The sequence below is a fragment of the Haliotis rubra genome, unplaced genomic scaffold (assembly GCF_003918875.1).
Source record: "Haliotis rubra isolate DU_JTF1 unplaced genomic scaffold, ASM391887v1 Scf25, whole genome shotgun sequence".
Lineage (NCBI taxonomy): Eukaryota > Metazoa > Mollusca > Gastropoda > Lepetellida > Haliotidae > Haliotis > Haliotis rubra.
This window is the reverse complement of record NW_025766558.1, coordinates 1440222-1455286: the sequence shown is the minus strand read 5'-3', so window position 1 is coordinate 1455286 and position 15065 is coordinate 1440222. Positions and strand designations below refer to the sequence as shown.

Below are 15065 nucleotides of genomic sequence, written 5' to 3'. Positions count from 1 at the left end.
ATCTCATTGCTTTATGGGTTGTGAATATTTATACGGAAGTTTACGTAATACAGCAACATACCCTCCAAGCAGACATTGTCGTGTTGGTGACTGTTTTTGTTATATGTCAGTGTTCATGCTGTGCATGTCAGGGTGTTATAATTGTTCATATTGCTGTTATTGTTATTATTGCTATTGTTATAACTGTTATTTATTTAGCATATCTGAACGTTCTTGCTGAGACTGTTTACAAGCCGTAACATTGTGATGGCTGCCATGGCTGTATCGTATAAAATCATGATATACGACCTCATGGTTTAGCTGACATAAAATCCAGTTCTAATAAAACAATTTGTATGCTTACTGTCTGTTTGATAAGTTAAAGTTAATGTGAGCTCATGGTGGAGTCAGCTGTCTGACTGGTACGTGTAACTGTTACGTGTCTAACATCTCTGAAACTCTAGAGTTGAAGCCGGATACAAACCGACAGAATGCTGATCCAACCTGCCTGCACTTACTCAGCCATATCTGTATCAAGCATGTGGTTTATGAGACTACAAATGTCAATATTTTGGCACATTTTCATTACAAATTAAGCTACTACCTTTGACCTCTACACAGCCTGTTTTTTCAAAGGTTACTGCATTTATGAAACTACAAGGCCAATGTATCTGAAACTACTAGGCCTATGTATCTGAAACTACAAGGCCTATGTATCTGAAACTACTAGGCCTATGTATCTGAAACTACAAGGCCTATGTATCCTATGTATCTGAAACTACTAAACTACAAGGCCTATGTATCTGAAACTACAAGGCCAATGTATCTGAAACTACAAGGCCTATGTATCTGAAACTACAAGGCCTATGTATCTGAAACTACAAGGCCTATGTATCTGAAACTACAAGGCCTATGTATCTGAAACTACAAGGCCTGTGTATCTGAAACTACAAGGCCAATGTATCTGAAACTACTAGGCCTATATATCTGAAACTACAAGGCCTATGTATCTGAAACTACAAGGCCTATGTATCTGAAACTACAAGGCCAATGTATCTGAAACTACAAGGCCTATGTATCAGAAACTACAAGGCCTATATATCTGAAACTACTAGGCCTATATATCAGAAACTACAAGGCCTATATATCAGAAACTACAAGGCCTATATATACAAGGCCTATATATCTGAAAGGCTACAAGGCCTATGTATCAGAAAGTACTACAAGGCCTATATATCAGAAACTACTAGGCCTATATATCAGAAACTACAAGGCCTATATATCAGAAACTACAAGGCCTATATATCAGAAACTACAAGGCCTATATATCAGAAACTACTAGGCCTATATATCAGAAACTACAAGGCCAATGTATCAGAAACTACTAGGCCTATATATCAGAAAGTACAAGGCCTATATATCAGAAACTACTAGGCCTATATATCAGAAACTACTAGGCCTATATATCAGAAACTACAAGGCCTATATATCAGAAACTACAAGGCCTATATATCAGAAACTACAAGGCCTATGTATCTGAAACTACTAGGCCTATGTATCTGAAACTACAAGGCCTATGTATCTGAAACTACAAGGCCTATGTATCTGAAACTACAAGGCCTATGTATCTGAAAAACTACAAGGCCCTATGTATCAGAAACTACAAGGCCTATGTATCTGAAACTACAAGGCCAATGTATCTGAAACTACAAGGCCAATGTATCTGAAACTACAAGGCCTATGTATCTGAAACTACAAGGCCTATGTATCTGAAACTACAAGGCCTATGTATCTGAAACTACAAGGCCTGTGTATCTGAAACTACAAGGCCTGTGTATCTGAAACTACAAGGCCTATGTATCTGAAACTACAAGGCCTGTGTATCTGAAACTACAAGGCCTATGTATCTGAAACTACAAGGCCAATGTATCTGAAACTACAAGGCCTATGTATCTGAAACTACAAGGCCTATGTATCTGAAACTACTAGGCCTATGTATCTGAAACTACAAGGCCTATGTATCTGAAACTACAAGGCCTATGTATCAGAAACTACAAGGCCTATGTATCTGAAACTACAAGGCCTATGTATCTGAAACTACAAGGCCTATGTATCTGAAACTACAAGGCCTATGTATCTGAAACTACAAGGCCTATGTATCTGAAACTACAAGGCCTGTGTATCTGAAACTACAAGGCCAATGTATCTGAAACTACAAGGCCTATGTATCTGAAACTACAAGGCCTGTGTATCTGAAACTAAACTAAGGCCTATGTATCTGAAACTACAAGGCCAATGTATCTGTATCTGAAACTACAAGGCCTATGTATCTGAAACTACAAGGCCTATGTATCTGAAACTACAAGGCCAATGTATCTGAAACTACAAGGCCTATGTATCTGAAACTACAAGGCCTACCAGGGCCTGTGTCTGAAACTACAAGGCCTATGTATCTGAAACTACAAGGCCTATGTATCTGAAACTACAAGGCCTATGTATCTGAAACTACAAGGCCTATGTATCTGAAACTACAAGGCCTATGTATCTGAAACTACAAGGCCTAATCTGAAACTACAAGGCCTATGTATCTGAAAAACTACAAGGCCTATGTATCTGAAACTACAAGGCCTATGTATCTGAAACTACAAGGCCTATGTATCTGAAACTACAAGGCCTATGTATCTGAAACTACAAGGCCAATGTATCTGAAACTACAAGGCCAATGTATCTGAAACTACAAGGCCTATGTATCTGAAACTACAAGGCCTATGTATCTGAAACTACAAGGCCTATGTATCTGAAACTACAAGGCCAATGTATCTGAAACTACAAGGCCAATGTATCTGAAACTACAAGGCCTATGTATCTGAAACTACAAGGCCAATGTATCTGAAACTACAAGGCCTATGTATCTGAAACTACAAGGCCTATGTATCTGAAACTACAAGGCCAATGTATCTGAAACTACAAGGCCAATGTATCTGAAACTACAAGGCCTATGTATCTGAAACTACAAGGCCTATGTATCTGAAACTACAAGGCCTATGTATCTGAAACTACAAGGCCAAGGCCTGTATCTGAAACTACAAGGCCTATGTATCTGAAACTACAAGGCCTATGTATCTGAAACAAGGCTACAATGGCCTGAAACTACTAGGCCTATGTATCTGAAACTACAAGGCCTATGTATCTGAAACTACAAGGCCTATGTATCTGAAACTACAAGGCCAATATCTGAAACTACAAGGCCCATGTATCTGAAACTACAAGGCCTGATGTATCTGAAACTACAAGGCCTATGTATCTGAAACTACAAGGCCTATGTATCTGAAACTACAAGGCCTATGTATCTGAAACTACAAGGCCTATGTATCTGAAACTACAAGGCCTATGTATCTGAAACTACAAGGCCTATGTATCTGAAACTACAAGGCCTATGTATCAGAAACTACAAGGCCAATGTATCAGAAACTACAAGGCCTATATATCAGAAAGTACAAGGCCCATGTATCTGAAACTTCTAGGCCAATGTATCAGAAACTACTAGGCCTATATATCAGAAACTACAAGGCCTATATATCAGAAACTACAAGGCCTAGTTGAATCTTTGTATGCATTTGGTTTAGTTAAAGCCTGCACACAAAATTTTAATCCAACTTTAGACAAACATGGCTGATATCGCTTCTTCCTAATCCACACGCAACCTTGTGGTGCAAATATTAAGAATATAAAATCAATTAGTACTTTGGCCACTTACTCCACTGGCCACTTAGAAATAATGACATTAATGATCATTTATTATTTCTGGCAGTTCCAAATCAGTGGTGACATTGAATTATGTTGTCAGTGGCCCCATGGAATTGTATCTTGCCTCAGGCATAAATGTTGTTTTCTGATTGGCTGAGCGCTTTTCTATTATTTTCAATGTACCCCGCTTACAAGCGAGTAACTTTTTCTATGTACCCTACTGGGAATGCCGAACTCATTTTGTACTTCAGGGTAGTAATTCTTTATCTCAAATAACATTGAATCACGGATGGGCTTAATTTCGAATTTGACCCATTTCATCTAAGAAATTCTTTAAAACTTTTAATGGAACAAATCTTATTCCATGAACAAATTCAATCATCTTTTCAACATTACTATTATAATTTGAGAGAACTCTTTTAAAATTCAATCTGTTCCGTTGAAATCAGGGCTTCGGTCATTTATCCGCCTTTGGAAACAAAGAGTTCAATATTTTGGTGGACTTCACATTTTGGAACATTCACAAGTGTTTTTAAGATCACCGTAACTTTGAGAATGTGACCATCCATGCAAATGCCCAAGACCATGGTAAATGTATCTTATCATGTCCAGTAGTGAGCCCATCTTAGTGAGCCCATTTCAGTAGTGAGATCACTCTAAAAGTAATTTCAAATTTAAGCCCATGGGCTTAAATTAAAAAATCAAAACTGGGCTTAAATATGAGGATTCCCAGTATGATCGGATACCCGTGCTTCAAACAGTTCAAAATTACCATTGAGGTGTTCGGTAAGATAAATACGTTGTTCACTGGTCCCTCGGAGCCCATGGGTTGATGTACCCTTCGGGCCCAGGGAACATAAACAAACATCGAGGGTACATCAGTCCATATCCCCCCCCGAGACCAGTGTACAGTCAGTCATATAGTGTATGAATCATGTAAACTAAGTGGCCACTTCGAATCAGGCAGTTGTTGGCCACTTGCAGTTATCATCTTTCCTGTACAATGAATGTTTTTGTGATTCCATAAGTATTGTCTGACATTTCTCTGCATCTTCTACACACAGTCTGATAAAGGTGACTGAACGAGTGGATGGTTTCATCACTAGGTGGGGACAGCAGTCACAACTCAACGAGGAGAATCATAAACAACTAAAAGTCTACATATATTTATTGAAAATAGAACAGGTGTAAACATACAAGTTGGTAAATAGATGACACAGAAGCATAATCCCCACATACATGTGTAATAAAACAGTTATAACACCTGCTGCCTGGTTATAAACACAAAACTGTCAGACACCTGCCAACACACACCACACAAACAACTTCCCTGAAGACACCTGAATGACACCAAGGTGTCAACACTTAATCTTCAGATTTCAGACAAACATCAAAATATAAATAACATTCAATATCTTATTTTCATAATCAATATAAATAAATCTTAAACTTGTCCATGTACATATTTTCAAAAATGTGTGGAATTGAAGATGTTATGCCTCATGTAAAGCCTCCTACATGAAGTACATCATTGGTCAAATCTGTTATACCATTGACAATGACTTAATCTTCAACATTTGTGTTGACAGAAGTAAATATGATGGAATTCTTTGTTAGATGTAAGTGGAAATGAATTATACTACCCCCTTCATTTCAGTTCAAGACTAATTATCATGGTGTTCAGTTTGGTAAACATATGATCCTAAACAAACTGTCAACACATGTAGAGCTCAGGAATGGACATATATAGTGAGCATCTCTTCAACACAGGCATCACCAAGAATGGGGGACACATTGTGGGGGACATGTGTCTAACAAGCTGATGCTGTAACCACTATGCTACCCCTCTGCAAACATGACTTTATGGGGCAGATAACTCTGACTATAGGGACACTAACGAGCAGATAACTCTGTCAGGGAAATATCAATGCATGTTGAAGGCTGACTGCTGACTGTCTCGCATCATATAAAAAACCCACTAGGGGCAATACAGGAGATTATCAGTAATAAAAAAAGTCAGTTACAACTAAAAAGAATATAATCATGAAGTCCACAGTAAACAATCCCTGGAAGGAGTGGTATCCCACCCTGACTACAGTAGAAATGTAATGACTCCTGTAATACTATTGTTCATTACCTAGATATAAACACTAAAACAAAGGAACACCAGAATGTGGCAACATATTGTATCTTGTAATACTATCTTCCAACAACTAACATATGGAAAGCATAAAAAGATTCTAAAATACAATGGCTGGAGGTAGTGGTGATGATCTGGCATATATTATGTCCTGAGAGTGGTCAATATCTTAACTGCATCACTGAAGTCATTTATGATTTCAACATTTTGTTTAGTCCAATTGACTGGAAAAAAGAAAATGAAACCAGTTATTTAGCATCTGAATAGTGACTGCAGGTATAGGATGCCACTCAGCTTTCTCAGCACAAATACCTGCCAGCACCCCCATCTATCTACAGAGTCAACAGTTGGAGGTATATATTACACTACCCAAAAGACGTTCAGGAATACCTGATTTATCATTGGTTGCAGTCATGTAAAATACTTGAGCATATGTTCTGACTATGAAGCAAACTACACAAACAGTATGATAGTTACATAGTTCCTGGACTTCATCCAGCTGCAGCAAAACATTGACGATCTGGACGGAGGACTTCTTAATGATCCACCACTATAGGCTTATGCATATCACAATTTCAATTGACCCACTAAGTGTCTTTTAAAATAAAATACATCAACAGATTTAAAACTCTGAGACTAGCTAAGGAGTTGTATACAAATTAATAACAAGCGTTCACATGTACATATGTCAATAAACAAAAGGGTGAGTTTCAATTTTAGCATCCAAATATCATTCTTAAGACTCCTTCCATTTGAAAACAGTAATAATCTTAGATGTAAAATGGACAGCGGTCTTGGAGATATTGCTTGATAACACCCAAACAATACTTCCTGTGGAAGACAGGTGTGGATGATAACTGTTGTTATTCCCATCTGTAGATGTTGATGGTGAGAAGGACTGCAGCTGTTCACCACTGTTGGTGAGGAAGTCTGTACACTATAGAGCATGATGAGACATTAAGCATGACTAGAAGTATTCTGTGGTTTATAAACACTGAAGTATTTTCCACATCACTAAAGCAAAGAGGTACATAATGTAAAATATATAATATAAGGGACCGTTCACAATTTATGGTGTGTGTGTGATGATTTTTATGGAGAAGAATGTGAAATGTGAATCTCCCCACCCCCCCCCAATTTATCTACAAAGTAAGTGATCCCCGCCACTACATGTCATGTACAAAATCAATGACTCCTCCCCTTTCCATAATGTTTAAGCATAATAATATTTTTATGTACATATAATAGCTGAACAACCCCCTCGTACATGTGTACAAAATTGCTGACCATGCCCCCACCCCCACCCCCTTCACATGTGTACAAAATTGCTGACCATGCCCCCACCCCCTACATGTGTACAAAATTGCTGACCAAGCCCCCATCCCCACATGTGTACAAAATTGCTGACCATGCCCCCAACCCCACACATGTGTACAAAATTGCTGACCATGCCCCCACCCCCACACACATGTGTACAAAATTGCTGACCAAGCCCCCCCCACCCCCACACATGTGTACAAAATTGCTGACCATGCCCCCAACCCCACATGTGTACAAAATTGCTGTCCATGCCCCCACCCCCACCCCCTACATGTGTACAAAATTGCTGACCAAGCCCCCACCCCTACATGTGTACAAAATTGCTGACCATGCCCCCAACCCCACACATGTGTACAAAATTGCTGACCATGCCCCCACCCCCACACACATCCGTACAAAATTGCTGACCAAGCCCCCACCCCCACACATGTTTACAAAATTGCTGACCATGCCTCTACCCTCAACCCTAGCCATAAATTATGAACAGTCCCTAACTCTCTTGGGGAAACCAGTACACACAAGCATTTCTACTTTGCGAATGAAGTGAATCCTACACTTGCAAACCAACATACCAATTTGCTTAAAGTTGCCTATAAAACATTTGTTTTTGTAAATTTATATCCTGTTCTAAGATTTACATGGTTACTGTGCCAAAAGACTGGAAGTAAATTTTTAACTTTTTTTAAAACTGTCAAAGAAGGATTTAATTTAATTTCCTTCAGAAATCTGAAAAAAAAGCTCTATATGGGCATATTCTAAATAAGGCACAGAATCTCCATTGTTATCTGTGGCAGGACAGCTAAACAGAAACACTGCATGCTTCAGTTGGAAAGGACACTTTTTCAGAGGATTATTTGAAAAAGGCACACAATAATTTAACAGTACAAATTCTAGTACTTATGGGGATTGAGTCCCATCCGGGATTCGAACCCACAACCTCAGAGTCAGGAACCTATTCGCCAGCACACAAAGTCAGTCGCCTAACCCGCTCAGCCACCGCGACTTCCACAAAAAATGGAAGTGGGATAACTGGTAGTCTAGACTGCAGACTTTGTATCATCTATCATTCCACTATATTGCCTTATTCTATATTCAAAAGACAAGGTTTCATAAGGGATATACAATGTACTTGGCCCATGGATATCTGAATCATATTTCATTCACCCAAAGTGATTATGGATTAGTAAACAAGCTTATATGAATAATGTTCCATTACATTTAAACATAAATACAACAAATATTACATAATAAACAGCATAAGAGAGCAAGCAACCTGTGTATATTATATCTTATTTACCCATCAAATGTGCGATTTAATGTTTCCATCTTATAGTGGACAGATGAAGAACTAATGCAATGTGTCTTCGTAGGAATGGCGGCAGGAGCAGGATTGATTTAGAGATATATGCGATTCAAACATGTTTGCATTCAAATCACTACACCCAAGTCAGAGGCAAAAATGGACTATTTAGCAAAAATGTGTACCAAAATATAAGTCAAACTTACTGTCGGTTTATAAGAGCAAGGGTGGGGAAGAAGTAGCCCAGCTAGGCCAGAATCTTCCCCTTTGATATGAGAACAAGGGTGGAGAAGAAGTGGCCTAGCTAGGCCAGAATCTCCCCACTATTCATAGAAAACAGAACAAAATATCCTAGTTTAAACAGGGGGGAAAGAACTTTAGCCTAGCCCAAACTTTCGTAGAATATCGTAGGACAAAACCTCCCCCGGGGAAAGTTTGGCCTAGGCCAGATTCTCCCCGGGGAAAGTTTAGACCTGGGAAGAAATGGCCTGTTACACCGGGTACCCGTCTCAATACCCGGACTCATTATGATCATGTGACTAATGGATTAAACAATGTAATATGTTATTCTTTCATGATTAAAAGGTTGTATTGTCTTTGAAGATTTAGACATAATTTACAGTCATCTGTTTTGAAAATACTACATGGTCAAGATCGAAATTTTAGCCTCCAAGCTGAAGAATATATTGCCATTTCTTAATTGTGCCAGTGTTCCTATCTATGATTATACTAAAAAAGAACATATATATATTTTGGAATTACTTGATCCTTTCCAACATTCCATGCAGTGTTCAATATTTACCGTGTATTATTCAATGTTCATCCTTCACAGGCTGACAGTACATGTCAGTCATGACACCGACCACATCAGCCATTTTGAGCATTAAGTTTTTCACATCTTCTCTTGCCAAATGAAAAGGTACTTACAAATACAGTTTTCCTTAATTATTGTCATCGTGTAACTAATAACGAGTTAAAAGGAGACAAAAAAGTGCACAAAGCACCTACCACATCCTAACCAGCTGATGTAAAAATGTCACCTCCAATGTTGAAAACTCAGTTCATTATATAAAATCTCTAATAATAATACATCAAATTATCCTGTGTGTAAATGCACTAAGCATACTGCACATGCACACAGGAATTATTCTGGGAAACTGGCATCAGGATCTTGTTGGAAACAACAAGATGTTTTCCGTTAGACTGGCAGTCACGGTTCGCTTTGAACACACTTATCAACCTGCATGCACTTCACATCAACTGATCATAACCCTGGTTTTATGAGTAGTGCCATTACAAAAGCTGTTCTCTACAACAAAGGAGGTTAAAAAAAGCCTCCCAATAACCCCCAGCTAAAACTCTGGCATATGTCTTCCAGACATACGTCTAATTATGCACCTTGTATTTCTAGACCAAGAGACTGGGGAACAGGTTTGGGCTGGTGCACTGTGGTCTAAAGCAGATCCTTTCTCATCCATGTGATGGAGTTGCGGCTCAGTCTGATGACGTGCCTGTTATCATCTGTTGGAGCTGGAGGGGTGGGGGGATGGGAGGTGGTGGAGGAGGTGCTGGGGGTGGAGGGTTACTAGTATCAGAGGAAGGTAACTCGGCCACTGTTGCCTCCTTGGCCGTGTCTGGTGAGTTGGTCATGCTGCCACCCATCATCTTGGAGATCTGGAAAGTATGGAACACCAGGACATCAGAGTAAACCACGGACATGATCAATAATAAGCAGCATTGGTAGAATTTAAATTTTTCAAGTTAGTCTCTTTCAATGATCCAACGGGATATTATGTAAGATGTTGTTTCACCGACTGATAGAAGTACACTGAGGTCCTTGTCACTTACTGTGATTGTAAAAAGCAACTTTACAACCATGGTGGTCAAGGAGGTGAACCACATGCAAGCTTCTCTTTAAATCCAATTTCTAACTAAATAGATAAGATATAGATGAGACTTTATTATCCCAAAAGATTTTCATATTGCATGGTAGGAAATTCATACTGCATCTGGCACAACAATATAAATCTTAATAATCTGCATGAATGTACAGCATGTGATGACAGTGTGTTAATACAATAGAGAATACCAGATGATAGATCTGTGTTATTACACACCAGACCATCCAACACTAGATGATATATGTATGTTATTCCCTACCAGACTATCCAGTTTTGATGATACATCTATGTTATTACCGACCAGACCATCCAACACAAGATGATATATCAATGTTATTACCAACCAGACCATCCAACACTACATTATATATGTATGTTATTACCTACCAGACCATCCAACACAAGATGATACATCAATGTTATTACCCACAGACCATCCAGCACAAGATTATATATCTATGTTATTGCCCACCAGACCATCCAGCACAAGATGATATATCAATGTTATTAGCCACCAGACCATCCAACACTACATTATATATGTATGTTATTACCTACCAGACCATCCAGCACAAGATGATACATCAATGTTATTGCCCACCAGACCATCCAGCACAAGATGATATATGTATGTTATTACCCACCAGACCATCCAACACAAGATGATATATCTATGTTATTGCCCACCAGACCATCCAGCACAAGATGATATATCAATGTTATTACCCACCAGACTATCCGGTATAAGATGAGCATTAGCTCCCAGACTTGCAACTGGCCCAGAAGGCTGGTACCCAAGATGGCGGTAAAATTCTTCTTTGTCTATCGTGTTCAAAAATATTGTTTTGAATCCTGCACTGTAACAACAAAGAACAAGTCTCAGTTACTACCTGCATGAGAAACAACTCTCTCATTGAAGCATGTTTTGCTCGACATCATACATCTTTTAGTAGTGAGGGAGTGAACGATTTATGAAGTAGTCAGCAATATTCCCAGCTGTATCAATGTGCTTTATGGAGTATGGACCTTGTGGTGGATCGCATGTCATTGTGTTATGATTGCATATGTTGATGATCAGCAATGTCACAGATCATGACATATTGGTCAGCTCCGACAACAAGCCTGAGGTACCATTAACCCTGGCTCTGTCAAGTAGCATGGGGTACCAGGAGCCTTGGCTCTGTCAAGAAGCCTAAGGTACCAGGAACCTTAGCTCTGACAATGAGCATGAGGTAGCAAGAACCTTGGCTCTGACAATGAGCATGAGGTAGCAAGAACCTTGGCTCTGACAATGAGCATGAGATACCAGGAACCTTGGCTCTGACAATGAGCATGAGGTACCAAGAACCTTGGCTCTGACAATGACCATGAGGTACCAGAAACCTTGGCTCTGACAATGACCATGAGGTACCAGGAACCTTGCTCTGACAATGACCATGAGGTACCAGGAACCTTGGCTCTGACAATGACCATGAGGTACCAGGAACCTTGCTCTGACAATGACCATGAGGTACCAGGAACATTGGCTCTGATAACAGGCATGAAGTATCAAAAGTCGTGGCTCTGATAACAAGCATGAAGTGTCAAAAGTCTTGGCGGTGGACCTTGTGGTGGATAGCATGTCATTATGTTCTGCTTACATATGTTGATGATCAGCCATGTCACAGATCATGACATATTGGTCAGCTCTGACAACAAGCCTAAGGTACCATTAACCCTGGCTCTGACAAGAAGCATGGGGTACCAGGAGCCTTGGCTCTGTCAAGACACCTGAGGTACCAGGAACCTTGGCTCTGACAATGAGCATGAGGTAGCAAGAACCTTGGCTCTGACAATGAGCATGAGGTACCAGGAACCTTGGCTCTGACAATGAGCATGAGGTACCATGAACCTTGGCTCTGACAATGACCATGAGGTACTAGGAACCTTGGCAATGATAACAGGCATGAAGTATCAAAAGTCTTGGTTCTGATAACAAGCATGAAGTATCAAAAGTCTTGGCTCTGATAACAAGCATGAAGTATCAAAAGTCTTGGCTCTGATAACAAGCATGAAGTATCAAACGTCTTGGCTCTGATAACAAGCACGAAGCAGTGGAGACTTTGGCATCAACATGATCAAGCATCAGATATTCAGGATCATGGTTCTGATAACTAGCATGAGATACACTCAGGGGCTAAAAACAAGCATTTTCCTGTATTATGAATTAACAATAAATTTATCAACACAAATGTTATGAGATATATAGCTTTACTTAACCACATTATTTGAATTACCATGAACAATTCCATCAGAAACAGGCCTTGACTGTTGTCAATGTTCACTCTAGAAACTACATACAGCAGATGTGTTATCAAATATTATCTATACCTAGAAGTTCATTTGAATTAATGAGCTAAAATACAGTCAAACACCATTGTGTCAAAACTAAAAGGACAGAAGTAAATACTTTGAGTTATCCGAGGGTAGGCACAACTAAAAATGGTTAATACAGAAACAATATGTCGCAGGACAAACTTTTAACTTGACACAGCAGTATGTTTCGACACATCAGATTTCGACACAGAGGTGTTTGACTGTCATTGGTAAGTGGTTGATCAATTAAACAGATTTTGAACAATGCCACTTCAGGATATCCACACAATGGCTTGAACACTTAGTATGCAGATCCCCCTCACCTCTTAGCATACTCTTCTGTCTTATCCATCAGTTTCCGACCTAAACCTTTCCCTCGAAGATCTTTTGGAACCACAACTGAAATCAGAAAAATTCACTTTATGTTATATTAAGTTGTTAACATACTCTAAAGTTAATGTGTTTTTATGCTCAGTAATTTATTCATGCAATACTCTTCATGCTTGTTGACTTACAGATACATATAAAACATAGAAATCACTAATCATTTAAATAATAAAAAAATACCAACATGTGTACTGTATAAAGATTATTTTCAAAATAAGCATAATCACATATGTTTATGACTTTATCATCTACAGTGGAATCTGTCTATTACGGACTGGCCTTGGACCGCCTTATTTGTCCAGATTATAAAGTAGTCCGGATTAGACAACTTTTGTTCGTTACCATGTTCGCTGCCACGATGAGTTACCTTCAACTTACCTCCCTTTGTTAAGGACAACCAACAACTTGAATCATTCTTTTTTGTTTTTTATTTATACTCAGTATATTATTTATACTTTCATTGGAAAAAGTCTTTTAACATGTACTGCTTCTGCCTCTGTAAAATTTCCGGGTAATACAATGTTTTGAGTCATTAACCATTGTGAACAAAAGTATTAAAACAGAGATGTTTATTCAACGGACTGTTATTTTAGTCAGCTACGTCCGGATTTCAAAGCATTGTTCTCATAGCAAGTTGATTGTCGGGACTGTTATTTTAGTCAGTAATCTGTAACTGAGAGAGTCCGGATTATAAAGCACGCTTTAATGATTAAATTAAGAACAATATTGCCGTAACTCAGAGAGTAGTCCGGATTATGGAGGAAACCGGATTACACAGAGTCCGGATTTGACAGATTCCACTGTATTTGAAAATTACAGTAATAGATCATTGTTAGCGACATGAGCCACATCATACAAAGACAACAACTATCATGTCATGTTTCCATTGCTTCACATATCGTTATCAAGATAACACATCACCATTCAAATTCAGCTCCACATTTCTCTGTGAAAGAAAATTACCTGATTCTAATAAACATGAGTTCCTGATTCCTTGAACTGATGCCAATCGACTGTGACCCACCACTTTGTTTTCTGCCACAAGAACCAAGCTAACTGGCAGGTCATCACATGATTTCTCAAGGCTGTATAGTCTGTAGATAAAATTTATCTTCAAATGAAAATTCATATTTACCAATTTTACACCCGCCATATAGCTGGAATATTGCTGAGTGCAGCGTGTAAAACTAAACACACCACTACCAATTTTACAAATTACAATGTTTATTCATCATGTTTAGATAAGGATTCATGATACTCGTGACAATGGCCAGACAAAGTTTTCATCATCACATGCTATTGGTCTACCAGCTCTCAATTATCATGATTATTTTAGTATCTACTGTGTCAATAACTGTCATAATATTTAAAAAGAATCTTTAGCACGAGTAAGATATTTGGCTAAAACATCCATCAATGTAATTTGTACTATACTGTTCACCAGTCTGAATTTCTGGATCAGCTCGGATGTTTAAAATGTTTCGTGTATATTCAGTGCAATAGAAAATAAAATGCGACAAGTTATATATATATATATAAATCAGTGCCATTAAGTATGCCTGCCTTGCAGCAATGCTTCTCGGCCACTCGGAGTTGAGAAGCCCAGCGCAGTCTTGCAACCATTCCTTGTGAGAATGTAGAGGGAAAAGTTCCATTTCGTCAGCTAAATTCTCATAATCTAGTGTGTCTCAGTTTCGCCCACCCAGCAAGGCGACCTCAATAACTATCTTTCCATCGACCAAAAGTCAATATTTGCATCAACTTTGTCAACATAAACCAGTTTTGCATGTGAAACAAAGGGAGATCACTCTCAATCGTTGACTTGTGATCCGAAGACATGAAATAAGGAATGTGGAAGGATAGGAAAATACGCATGCATTGTGACACACACCGTATTATATATCCCCCAGAAATATCATTTTACCACTGCTCCGAT

At 38.8% G+C, this 15065-nt stretch overlaps 1 protein-coding gene across 1 annotated transcript; it reads right to left on the bottom strand.

Moving 5' to 3' along the window:
* Positions 1-9020: 9020 nt before the first annotated feature.
* LOC124279402 (N-alpha-acetyltransferase 80-like) lies at positions 9021-15032 on the bottom strand. The gene is made up of 5 exons (XM_046715221.1): positions 14693-15032; positions 14093-14223; positions 13066-13141; positions 11118-11244; positions 9021-10160 (listed from the first exon to the last, which is right to left on the bottom strand). Exons 1-5 carry the CDS (start codon positions 14782-14784, stop codon positions 9981-9983), a joined length of 606 nt encoding a protein of 201 aa, XP_046571177.1. The 5' UTR covers positions 14785-15032; the 3' UTR covers positions 9021-9980.
* Positions 15033-15065: the final 33 nt, after the last annotated feature.

Bases quoted from the DNA above. Each gene is read 5' to 3' on its own strand.
- LOC124279402 (XM_046715221.1), bottom strand. From the start codon at position 14,784: ATGGAACTTTTCCCTCTACATTCTCACAAGGAATGGTTGCAAGACTGC. The intron at 13,142-14,092 runs GTAATTTTCTTT...TTCTGATTTCAG, and splicing joins CTCATGTTTATTAGAATCAG to TTGTGGTTCCAAAAGATCTT. The intron at 11,245-13,065 runs GTGAGGGGGATC...TTGTTGTTACAG, and splicing joins ACAGAAGAGTATGCTAAGAG to TGCAGGATTCAAAACAATAT.